We start from the raw sequence: 13,081 nt of genomic DNA on the forward strand, positions 1-13,081 counted from the left end.
AGGAGAGGGGGAACAGAGAGAGGGAGAAAGAGAAAGAGACAGGCAGGCTCTTTTAGTCTGTGCTCATGGGCTGGACAGTCTACTCTCAGCCGGTAGTGACATGACAGCGCTTCTTCTCCACACGCTCTCCTGTTGTGGATTATCTGTGTTGTGATTTTTGGATTGTTTGGATGGCATATACTGAGTGGAAAGGGATTTCCACCTCTGGGGTAATTCCACAACTGTGTCCTGACCCAGAGTGAAGAGAGGAAGAGGAGGAGGAGGAGGAGGAGGAAGAAGAAGAAGAGGGAAGACAGCAACAGCTTTTTCCCCTCATCTTTGCCTTCCCAGGAGTTTTGCTTTATATGGGAGGATGGGGGCTGGAGCTCTGACCATCTGTGTGAGTACAAGCTACAAAGCCTGAGTTGGCTGAGAGAGAACTTCCCATTGAAACCTGTGATTAAGGGCCAAAGAATGCATTACAGAAGTGTTCAGTATCAGTCGACTACACATTCTGTCTGTGATGCGTGTTGTATGTTCTGTAAAGACACTGAAAAGCTTTTTAACATGTCCTCTCTTCTCCCTGCTGTAAAACTAGCTTGTCCTCTTTACATTAAAGTAACACTTCCAAACAAATACATGAATTCCGGGGAGAGAACTACACAGAAAACTTTCTCCTCAGCCTGTGCCACGTCTTTGTACAACAGTACTACAGTAAAATAAGGAAAACACGGAACAGAAACCTTCTGTAGGCTCCACGTTTCTTGTCTGTACCTGTAATTTTTTCCATAAACCTTGATCCGGCTCCCCGGCAATGGACAGAAAGTTTCTTTATGAGAATTAAAACCACTCTACGTTTTTTAAGTATGTTTTAAAAAGTCTGTGTCTCTGTGAGCAGGGTCTGTGCAGCTGTTGCTTCTGGTGCCTGTGGTGCTTTTGCTACCAGTTGCTTCAATGGCCACCCACAGAGGTAGAGAGAGAGAGAGACTGGGAGGTGAGGGGGGTGCTGAGGGTTGGGAGTAGAGGGCACATGCTTGGGCTTGCCGTCCAATTCACCAGCAAGTTAAAGACACATGTTAAAAAACACTTTGTTTTCCACTCACAGGAGGAAAAGTTCAAGAAAAGCATCTCGGCCTCACACTTGGATTATTGAAAGATGGATTATTAGAAGACACTTCTTATTGTAGGAGCAGACTGGAGCTGGTGCTGCCATCAATAGCTCCCAAAGTATCTCAGGAGACCCTTGACAATAGGTTTCTTTCTCACTGTCAGATGTTGAAGTGTGAGAATGTTTTAGAGACGGGGGAGGGGAGAGGAGGAGAGGGGATGAGGATTATTAGGCTAATCACAGCAGCAGACTGTCCTGGTAGACAATAGCAGCAAATGGATTCTGCAATTGTGTGTTTCCCTTCTTTCTCTGCCTTGCTTCACACTCTACACTGCAAGCTTTGTCACGCAAGCACAGACACTGGTTGCATGGATTGTCTGCAAATGAGTCCTCCCATTTAATTTCTTCTCGTTTGCTCAATTGCAACTCACGTAATTGCAGAGTTGCTGCATCAGGAGACCGAACAAGGAGAAATGAATCCTTGACAGTCGAGACAGTCCCCGGCTGCACCATCTGCCACATCACGTCACTGCACCAGTCACTGGGAAGCAAATTGTAAACCCTTTGTAAATATCACATATCATACCGTATGTGTGTGTGCGTGCGTGTGTGTGAGTGTGTGTGTGTGTGTTTGTGTGTGTTTGTGTGTGTGTGTGTGTGTGTGTGTTTGTGTGTATGTGTGTGCATGATAGTAAAGACAGATTTAAGAGTAATCTGTTCATTAAGGCCCATCCCAGTGAAACAGACAAACCTACAGTATAGCTCAGACCAGCTTATCTCTGCTATTGGAACCAGTTTCCAGCCAAACAAGTTGACTCATCGCCTCTTAAACTGTGCGGTGACCTATTAATATTATTACTAAAAATAGTATGTTTGCACATATGCATGAAAAGCTGTACGATTTGGTAATTTAAAGGAAAAGAAAACCTTTGTAACATCACAGAAGCCGTTTAGTCAGACCTGCTACATCATGAAGACATATCCGACTTCGAATTTTAGGATGATTTCTCTTCTACTATATAACAGCCCAACATTTTCAACACCAAACCTTTTCTTCCTACTGACTGTTAATATCCTCTCACTCAGGGGGATCTAACCAGTCTACCCAATTAACATAATACATGTCAGTGCTGTTCAGCCCACTAAGTTGTGCTGCTCCTCAGGCAGCCATGGAAGCATGAAGCAGCCACAATCAAAATTCAAGTTTACATAATTATCTTCTCAGTCTCTGGGGAGTTGCAACCGGTATATTTTTCATGCACCTGTCAGAGAGGAGTGGATTAGCGAGCACAATTAACACATATCTCACTGTCTGGGAAAGCTCCTCCGATGCTCTTATGAGGAAGGATGCACGTCGTATTAAAGCATCTGCCACAGCGAAGATCTTCTTAGCCATCTTAACTCCATCTGTGAGGTGGCTTTTTTTCAATCAGCTGATTGGAGTGGGACACATGCTCATGCCTATTCTGTCTTAACAATTGGCCACATAGGGAGCTCCGAGGCCCAAAAGTCCCTGTGAATTCAATCAAGCTGCACCGGATTTCACATGCACGTCAGTTTCTAAAATTTGTTTGTTTTCATCAAGGTTGTTCACTGGGAAATTGTTAAACATGTCAACAAATTTCCTGAAGAAAAGTGGAAAAAAGATCCTGGATCTACCTCTGATCCGCACAAAAATTCTTCCCATACTGCATCCTCCTTTTGTTGTAATCTGGCCAGGCATTCATTTCTTTTATAATCTGCTAAACTAAATGACAAACAAATGCAGATGACAGCATAACCCCCTTCGCGGCGGTAATAAACTTAGCTGCACTTCTTCTTCCTCACCGCCCACTTCCTGACACAGTAAAACCAGTGCAGGCCGCAGATCATCATCAGGGCCTCTCATTCAGGCCAGTTCACTGAGTTGAACTCTGGAATGACAGGATGTCACGTGGTGCAGTTGTAGCCATGGTTACGGGATTTAAACTTGCTCTGGGTCTGTGTTGGTTTAAAGTGCAGGAAGTCTTTTTGTTCCTCTCTCCCCTCACAGTGTCCGAATGCTGCTTCTGGTTTGTGCGTCTTCTCTGCTTCTACTAGCAGCAGACAGAAAGACATTATGCTGTAGGGAAACAAGTCGGTAATTCATCTTTATCTGTCTAATATTGCTTCAGTGGATGGGGATGGTGTTTTTGTTGGCAGAGTGTGTGTACGCTCAGTACTCACAACACGAGTGAGTGTGTTCTAGAGGTCGGGGGAACATGTGGCACTGTTTGCCTTACCAGTGGTTATCAGATCAGAAAACAGCTGGTGAATTGACACCTTCACTTTGTGCTTGGACTCTGCTGTTGCCTGGCAAATAGAGCACATCACAGGTAGAAGGACATTTACTCATCATTCAGTGATACATGTAATTTCCTCCAGTATTTTTAGTTTATTCTTCTACGTCAGTGCTGATCTGTTACTGTGTGTTTGAGCAGGTGTCTGTGTCACTCTGGCGATACCTTGATCCAAAGGTGTTGCATGGTAACCTGATATTTGTCGTAGCAACACATGCACGGCCAGCCCTCCTCTTGTTCTGCCTCCCAGCTCTAAACAGCCTCTGTACCTCAAGTGGACCGGCAATGCGTAGAGACACTTAACCCAGCATCCCCTCCACACACACACACTCTTCGTCCATGGAGCAGAATGAGCCTCCCTCCTCCAGTGCAGGTGTCTCAGCAGGGTCTCCCCCAACCTGATGCCGGTTTCCATCACTGCCGTCTGTGGTCTCAGCGTCTGACGGCTTCTCTCTGCTCGACTCTCTGTGCAGCACAACAAGACGGCGGTGCAGGTCAAAGAAGACATGAAGAAGATGGTGCAGATCCCCATGCTGAGACCAAGGATGGTGGCAGCAAAGCACAGCAAGCTGTTTGGAGCGTCCCTGTTTGAGCTGCGGCAGAGGGGCCTGGTGGAGGACGGCGTGCCGCTGGTGGTGCAGAGGATGGTGGAGCATCTCAACAAACATGGTGAGGAGAAACTCATTAATAGTGTTCCATTAATAATTTTATGTGTTAATTTTACAGTTCCAGACATATATTTTCAGTTTCCGGTATTAAATTGTATTAGTCGACTAATGAAACTTGCCAGGTGTCCGTTACAGTGAACGCAATATCTCCTATGTCAAAAATAACATTGGATTTTTTGTTGTGTAGTTATGCTTTACACTTTAAGTACATCACCACCAAAAAATAATGTAGGATGAACAAAAAGTTCACTTGTTTTTTAGTACGATGCAATACACAACCCCATACATTCTCAAGATTTGATTCATTGATTTTCATATTCTCCAGAAATCAATAAAACGTAAAGTAAAATCAAATTAAGTCAGTTGGTGACTGGACCTGTAGCTAAATATACTTAACAAATCTAAAAAAAACTACAGAGCATGCATTTCAGCACAATAATAATAATAAATGCAGCTCAAAGTGCTTTACAATAACATCAAAAACACAAAATAAAATATATAAATAAGAACACGTTAGCAATAACACAAAAACTCAGTATAAAAACATAAAACAAGCAAAAGGTATAAAAAGAAGAAAAATAAATACAATTAACTAAAAGGTAATAAATTACAATCAACACAAATGTGAGCTCCTGTTTTCAGTTAAAGAGCTAAAACATGGAGACATGATGTTATGACCTACATTTTTTGTTACCCCTGTAGCTATTCGGTTTGACCACTAGATGTCAGCACATGAAAGTAGAACTTTTTTTCCTCATGTTTACAGAAACTTCAGGGCCTTTTCAATATAACACAATAGTATCGACATAGATTCGTCCACCATATTGGCCCGTAAACCCATACAAACATAGGACATTTGGGTCTAACATTAAAAGAGGTCAGAATTACAGCTCTTTATTTCCTGATATTCACTTAAAGATGTGTTAAATAGCTTAGGACACAGCACCTTTAGTATCACACTATCCCCTTTTTAGTTGATCACAAGTAAAAGAACATAGAAATTTACAAGGCTGCCATGGCCTGATGCTCATCCAGTCTTTGACCACATGGGTTCTGAAGGTGAAATGCTGCTCTATTAGATAAAGAGCATCTGATTAACCAGACCAACCTTCCACTGATGAAGTCCTTTGTGTTGGGTCATTATTTTGCTGCATGATGTGACACCTCCAGTTACGTTTGGATGCATTTCTCAGAAAATTGGCAAACAAAAACATTTCTGCAGCCACCATGAGTTACGTCAATATCAGTAAACGTCAGAGAGCCCGTTCCAGACGCAGCCATGCAAATCCCAAGTCAACACATCACCACCATTTTTGTTAAGTTCTTTGCTGCCCCAACAGCATGAGAAACACAGACAGGCCACGCTGATGTATGTGTATGACCCAGTGCACGTGTCTTTGGTATTTTTATGTTTCACGTCATGTGCCAGTGCGCTGTAGTGCGTCAGGACTTAAGTAGTAAATCGCCCTGGGGCCTCAAAAGCTCCAGGTTTACTCTGTTGTATTCCTGCCTTCATGATTCATCATTGCAGATCTGCTATTGCTTTGCACCACAGAAGCTGAATATCAGTTTATGACCAGTCCTCCATCTTCCATCTGATGGGCCTGATCCTAAAAGTGTCACTGTGTCAAAATGTAGTTTTAAGACCTATACAGTTTTTACTTCATGTTGAACTCATTGGTTGTGATTTATTAGACTGTGAGTGTCAATGTGTTGAATACCTTTATATACAGTCTGTGGACTTTACATTTTTTATCACCAGACAGGTTGGTTTCTGGGAACCTGTGATAATGAATCAAGTCGTGTACATTTTGTCCAGGGGCCCCTAGGAGGTTTCAAATTACATAGAATACACCTACTCACATATTCTACCATTACTGACAATCATTTGTCATTGCCGCTCCCTTCATCTCTAACAGACATATTCTTACGTACAAAAACATTGACACACCTCTGCATTATGGTACAGTTTATTCTAATCAATGTTGTGAATACTTTTATTCTGTTGATGATGATGTGAAGTTTCTTCTTTTTGGTACTTTTTCCTAACACTTGTTGAGGGTTAAGCACAGATGCTGTATCACCTTGTTAAGTCCTATGAGTCATTGTGTCATTTGTGAATATGGGCTAAACAAATAACATTTGATTGATTGAAATGTTTTTAATTATTAAAACTTTTTTAAAGATTAACAAATGCCGAGAGAGGCTTTGTGAAATAGCTGGCATTAAAATAACTGTCATTAAATATATATAATATATGGGTAAATAAAAACTATGAAGACAAAACCAAAGTGAGACGCTCCTAGTGAGAGGGAAGCGACCAATCACAAAGCACCGTCAGTCAAAGCATGTCTCCCTGGCAGCGCCTAGTGGTCGCAGTGGGAACAACAGCCTCAGCTAACGTAGAAGGAAACCGTTTTACTATTTTAACTTCGCGAAGCTGAAGTCGAGCGTCACAGCCTGTTGTCACAGCCCTCGGAGCTAAAGGCTAACTGACGTCATCCAGGACCTGGAGTCTGCGTCACTAGCTTCACTTCCGCCGGTCGGTTTATTAGCTGCTCCAGGTAACATCATCCCCCCCCCCCCCTCCACCTGCTAGCTTAGCTGCTGCTTCAATTAGCACCTGTCGTGGTAGGTTAGCATGTGCAGTCACGTTAGCTAAAGGGGTTGTTAGCCACATCATTAGCTACATCACCAGGCTAATGCTACGTGCTCTCTTCATACCGATGCTAATGAAACGGTTTGGTCATTGTTAGATGAACTTTAGCTTTTGGAATGTTCAGGAAAAGACAATTTGAATCTAAAGCAATGAGCTCGGGAAAAAACATTTTGGACATTTCTTTTTTAAATATTTAATCAACTAAACTAGTCGTATTAAGTTGCAACATGATGAGACTTGACTTGTTATATAGAGGAAAGTTAATGGGACAAAAGCAAAATCTATACTTGTCAGACATAAATATTACATCAGATCAAATGGGCTGTGACCATATAATGTTTGTATTAATTGTGATTGAGATATGGATCCAAAGATGGACTGACATCATAACCATAGACTTGGATTTAAAATAAAATATTGATATAGAATATAATACTTTTTAGCCTGAATAAAATCATAATTGTAAAGCTACTTACTTAAGCTATCCTAAACTAAAAGTAAGCTATCTAATTGAATACCCAATTATGTATCCAGATTAATAGCATCAACATATTTTCCGGCTCTTTGCTCTATGGTCACGTACTACTAGTCACCACAACTCAAGATTAGATATTTCACAGAGCAGGTGGACTGAGAGGTCACTGCCTGCTGAAGACTGGCTAGAAAACGACTTGCCAAACTAAGGATTTGAGTTCATTCATGCTCCAAAGATGGACTGACATCACAGCCATAGACCTAGATTCAAAATAAAATATGAATATAGAATTTAATACTTCTTAACCTCAATCAAATCATAATTATAAAGCTACTAACTTTAGCTATCCTAAACTAAAAGTAAGGTATCTAATTGAATACCTGATAGCTCCTCATCCCACAGGAGTGAACTGTAACTGAATAACGTTTTCCTTCTTTCTGACTCTCCTCCAGCCCTGCAGCAGGAAGGCCTGTTCCGAGTGAATGGGAACGTCCGGGCTGTGGAGACCCTGAAGCAGCGGCTGGAGGGAGGCGAGGAAGTGGACCTTCTCTCTGAGTCCGACACCTGCACCGTGGCCAGTTTGCTGAAGCGGTTTCTCAGGGAGCTGCCAGAGGCTCTGGTGGACTCCACAGTCCAGCAGGCTCTCATACAGCACTACCAAGGTAGGAGAACATTAGACTCTACATGATGTGCTATGGTACTTCCATGCTTGTTCTCTTCTGGAGACAGCTGCCAGCTCGAATGGATCAGTTTCAGATTTTATATCCGTCATCTGATATTTATCGTGAACGGCTTTCTAAATTCACTGTGAGATACTTAAACCCTCGGAAGTGTCGTGAATATCTGGGTCATGACTCTGATGGGACTATGGGGCTATCTTTAGATGGGGAAGTTTTCTATTTGCTCTGCAGACATGTGCATCAGGCAGTGCACATAGAGGCACTGCTGCATCAAGTGTGTGTGTGTGTGTGTGTGTGTGTGTGGGTGAGAGATTCATGTATAGTCTATGTTATCAGAGGAGCGATGGACCTTTTATTTCCATCAATAATCTTGAAGCTCATAAAAGGTAAAGTGAATCTTTGGCAGGTGAAGCTGTGCTCACTCTCCTCCATCACAGGGTTTAATCTGTTTAATGGAAGAGAGGAGTTTACGTTTTGGCTGCTGTAATCGTGTTTGCCCTCATACACCACATACTTTAAACATCAGCTGATTTTCCAGGGCCTGTTGCCAAAGGCTGCATTAGAAAACCACTCATTAGTGCAGGACTTGACCGCTACATTAAAAACATTATTTTTTTCTACTTAATTAATGACTTTGGGGCCCCAGGAAAAATAAGAACAATTTGACAAATGGTTGGATCTGTATCTTAACAAGCAGTCTGATGAGCATTATCCTCATTGACAGACTTGGCTGACATCACCAGACTAATTTACAATTGTCTGAGAGTCTGTTCAGATTATGAAAATACTAATTGATAAAGGACATTCGTCAATGTATATTTTATTCGCCAACACAGGGAATTTGTTCTGCAATCTAAATCCAAAACAAAAAAACTAAATGTTTTTTTTGACAGCAGCCATTTTGACGTGAAAGAGAAGTAAACACAGGTGTTGATGATGAAATGAACAAACCACTGTGATTGGTAACACCTATATTTACATACCATGTACACAACTTATTCAGGCAGATGTACACACACACACACACACCTGCGTACGTGCACACACTCACACACGTTTGCGTCACTCTGTCATTCAGGATCAGCAGCCATATCCGTTTATCCAACTCTGACCCAATTATGTATCCAGATTAATAGCATCAACATACTTTCCGGCTCTTTGCTCTAATGCTCACGTACTACTAGTCACCACAACTCAAGATTAGATATTACACAGAGCAGGTGGACGGAGAGGTCACTGCCTGCTGGAGACTGGCTGGAAAACGACTTGCCAAACGAAGGATTTGAGTTCATTCATGCTTTGCGTAGTGTCTACAGTTCCCCAGGAAATCCAGTCAGTTGTGTCACTAATCACTGGTCATTTGATTTGAGTGTGAAGAGACTTGAGCGGAATGTGGGGCTTATGAAACGGCTGCTTTAAGCAGCAGAGCAGGTTTTAGCTCCTCTGAGATATTAACCAGATTAAGTCAATAGTCGGAACCAGAATAGAACTCAGTCCAATATTCAATTAGCAACTCATGTAAACATCATCATCAAAATAATGTCTTATTCTGAATAACGTCAATAATTGGAATACTGCTATCCATGTAAACGTAGTCCCAACATTATACTCTTGTTCTGACATTTTGCTGTGTTTGTGTAGAGTGCGGTGAAGATGGCTCCTGGTCAGATATGAGAGACCTGCTCCAGCAGCTTCCAGATGTTCACCTCAGCCTCCTCCGCTACCTCTGCTACTTCCTCACACTTGTGGAGTGCAACCACAAGGACAACCGCATGACTGCCCTCAATCTCGCCACTGTGTTTGGACCCAGCGTCTTCCAGTAAGTTAACCCTTTTTTTGTGTTTGTGGAGGACACAAAAATGAATACCAATGGACCAATAAAATACTACTGCAGTTTTTCAAGAACAATTTTCAAGGAGGCATTAAGTTGCAGGAGCAAAGGGCCACCACAACATCAACCTACCTGATTATGGATCGCTTCGTCCTTGTTTCAGTCAATTCTATCCACTCTAAACCTAGCTAGAAAAACGCTGGAAGAATATTTTAACTTTTAATCCAATCAAATAGGATAAGGGGGATAAACAGCGGCCAGTTGTTTCATAAAGGTCAAGTTGCAGGGACGGACAGTTCACAAGAGCAGACCTCTTGCAACATGAGTTTGAGAAAGTTATTTTGGAATCGAATACTTCAGAACCTCACAGCAGTACATTTGTTTGTTTTTGAGCTTGAGTCAAACATTCACCCCCCTTTCATAGCTCTATTTTGGTCTGACCTAACTTTGATGGAACTGAGGGAAATATCTGGATCTTTAAGCAGCTAATCTCTTCACTAACGGCAGCCTGCAGTGGCTGGGATTATGAGAGGATCAGAGTGAATCAGAACAGTACAGTTGCAGGTCAGAAACCAAAAAGAAGAGAATATACTTGGACGTTTGATCTATTCCAAAAATATTCATTACTGCAGCTTAAAGGATTATCTTTGGTAGTTATGTTGATAGTAAAATCAGTAGGAAATCTACTGTCATGGAACATAGAGTAACAAAACAACTAATGGGGTCTTTCTTGGCCCATGTCCATCCTATCTGGCGAACAACCAACCAACAAATTGACATTGGCGAAAAACAAAAACCTTTTTGGCAGAGGTCATCACTGGGTACAGATAAAAATGAATGCCTCTGTCTGACATTGGTTTAAACGATTCACAGTCGATGGCATTGGAGGCGACCTGACTTTCAGTCTTATATACGTGATGTCCTTGAAGAACATAACTCACAGTCCTGAAGGTTTTGTGACTTGACCTTGACAACAATGTTTTTGTAGTCTTAAGATAACTGTACCAGAGAGAGACAGCTTGGCTTCACCTGGAAAAAAATAGGCTGGCCAGACAGTCTTGACAGCAGATGCTGCGGGATTCAATCACGATCCAGATATTTCTGCCTAGTGAGTCAGATATACATTGGTTTCATATGCCAGATCACAATCATTCGTAGACGTAGATAATGCCGACAAAGATGCTAACTTGGAAAGACAACAAGCTCAAGAGCTTTTGGTGATAAGGGCCGACGCCAGTGTTGATACTCTGTAAACAAAAATATATGATTTCCGTAGCGGAAATTATACATAATGTCCCGCCTCCTGCATGCTCTTCTCAGGCGACACCCCTCACCAAACATTTTCCTTTTGTTGCGAACGTATCTGACTCAGACAATCTCATCCTGCAAATTCCATAAAATGTCCGCACCCAAATCCTAGTCATTTTCCATAGTTCATGTCTGAAAGCGGTCCAAAGGGTAAAATTTACAATTATTACTGAAAACAGAATGAGTTGTGATCTTTGTTTCAAATGGAAATAGCTTTTTAATATCGAATTGCAGCTAATAAAGAAAACAACAATTTAGTAGAGAAATTAATCAGAAAAGTATACAAATTCACCACATGGCTGATGTAATTTCCCCCCTTACTTTGTGTCTGGTAACATGTTTAGCCAGCAGATGGTGTTGTTGTTTAGGTAGAAAAGCTAAAGTCATAATGTTTTATAGTGTACAATATCTTCTGAGGTTTGTTTCTTCTGTGGTTCAAAGATTAAGGAAATATGTGGATGCAGCTCTTGAACTGTAGTAATCTCTGAAGTCCGATGTGTTAATAACATTAAGTGTAGTAAACTACTTTGCGTTAAACATCAAATGACATATAGAAAACAGTTTGATGTTGTCAAATCTCTCTCCGTTGTTTACATCGTCATACTCCTACCTTATGTGACCTACAGCTGCTCGGTTCTCCAGACGTTTGGTTAACTCTCCAGTAATGTACGTGGGTTTTCGAGCACTGCATTGAAAATAAATCAAGTGCCACTGGAGAAAGCCAAGAAGAAGACACCGTACTAGATCCTGTATCATGTGTACAAACCTGTCCTCCTCATCACACTCTGTACTCTCTGGGTATTTCATGTTATATAATTAGGCCTACAGTTTGGCCTGCAGCCGAGCGGTGTACATCTCACACAGCTGTTCAGAAACAGCTCACACCTCATCAGACGTTGCACTCACTGGGGCCTCCGAGCTCTGCAGTGTTAATCATGTCGACTGACGACCAACTTTCCATATCCGTGTCATGACTGAATCAAAGTCTCTGTTGAACTGTTTTCGTTCGATGCAGCACATTGTTTTAGAGTTAAATGTAGACCAGAAATCTGTTAACACACTGTCTGCTTAGTTTCTACTCTGATGATGTCTCATTTATCAGATTTCTTTCTGTCCCTTTACACTCTTTTCCAGTGTGGCTCCTGGGTTTGAAGCCATGAAGGACCAAAATATCTGTAACAAGCTCATGCTCAAGCTCATCCAGAACTACAACAGCATATTTGAGGTCGACAAAGAAAAAGACGGCTGCTCAGATGAACTATCGACCCTCATCATTGACAAGGTAGAGTATACTCATTGGAATATCAACTGCTCATTACCCCCGACAAGGAGTTTATGTTCCCTTCTGCGTTTGCTTGTTTGCGTGGCTGTCAATTAATCAGTAAGCAGGATTATGCAAAAACTTCAGGGCGGATTACCATGAAAGTTTGTGGAAGGATGCGGTTTGAACCAGGAAAGAATCGATTACATTTTGGTGCAAATCCCAGTCAGGATTGTTTTTTCTTTTTCTTTAACATTGGGAATGGGTTGTTTTTCAAAATGTGTGTCCCCAGAGAATACTTCATGGATCTTAATGAAAAAATCTTGCATGTTTAGGGGACTGATGTTTATGAAAGTCTGTAATATGGTGCAGATCTAAATAAATATCGGGATCTGTGGAATTTAGATGTGTTTTCATAAGGGGACTGTTGGGCCTTGGCGGAGGCATATGCTCTCTGAGTGCCCTTCTATATTAATATGGAATAGACCTGTGCTGGTGGTGAGTGACGTAGGTTAGAAAGCCCACTGAGAGTCACATGTTGTGCCCATGCACTTGAAAAAAATATGAGGTTCTCCTCTCTGCCCTGTGCTCGCACCATCTGCCTCTTTACTTTGAGGAGTGATGGTTTATAAATACCTGCTTAAATTGATTCGAGTATTGATCTTACATCACAGCCTTGCAGGAGCAACACCTCCACAGGTGGCTCTTTTGAGACTGCAGTTGTTGGTTTATATTTGCTGCTCGGATGGCTGATGTCTTTATTGATCGGCTGGGTTGTCTGGTTGCATCTTGTT

At 41.8% G+C, this 13,081-nt stretch overlaps 1 protein-coding gene across 1 annotated transcript in view; it reads left to right on the forward strand.

The window, feature by feature from the left end:
- Positions 1-318: 318 nt before the first annotated feature.
- fam13a (family with sequence similarity 13 member A) overlaps positions 319-13,081 on the forward strand; it is a 49,399-nt gene continuing 36,636 nt past the window's right edge. Inside the window, exons 1-5 of the mRNA XM_061088305.1 lie at positions 319-379; positions 3,879-4,074; positions 7,660-7,869; positions 9,529-9,706; positions 12,161-12,308. Coding sequence (XP_060944288.1) covers positions 353-379; positions 3,879-4,074; positions 7,660-7,869; positions 9,529-9,706; positions 12,161-12,308 — 759 coding nt within the window. The 5' untranslated portion in view covers positions 319-352. The remainder of the gene's footprint in view (positions 380-3,878; positions 4,075-7,659; positions 7,870-9,528; positions 9,707-12,160; positions 12,309-13,081) is intronic.

This window comes from Limanda limanda, chromosome 2 (assembly GCF_963576545.1).
Source record: "Limanda limanda chromosome 2, fLimLim1.1, whole genome shotgun sequence".
NCBI lineage: Eukaryota > Metazoa > Chordata > Actinopteri > Pleuronectiformes > Pleuronectidae > Limanda > Limanda limanda.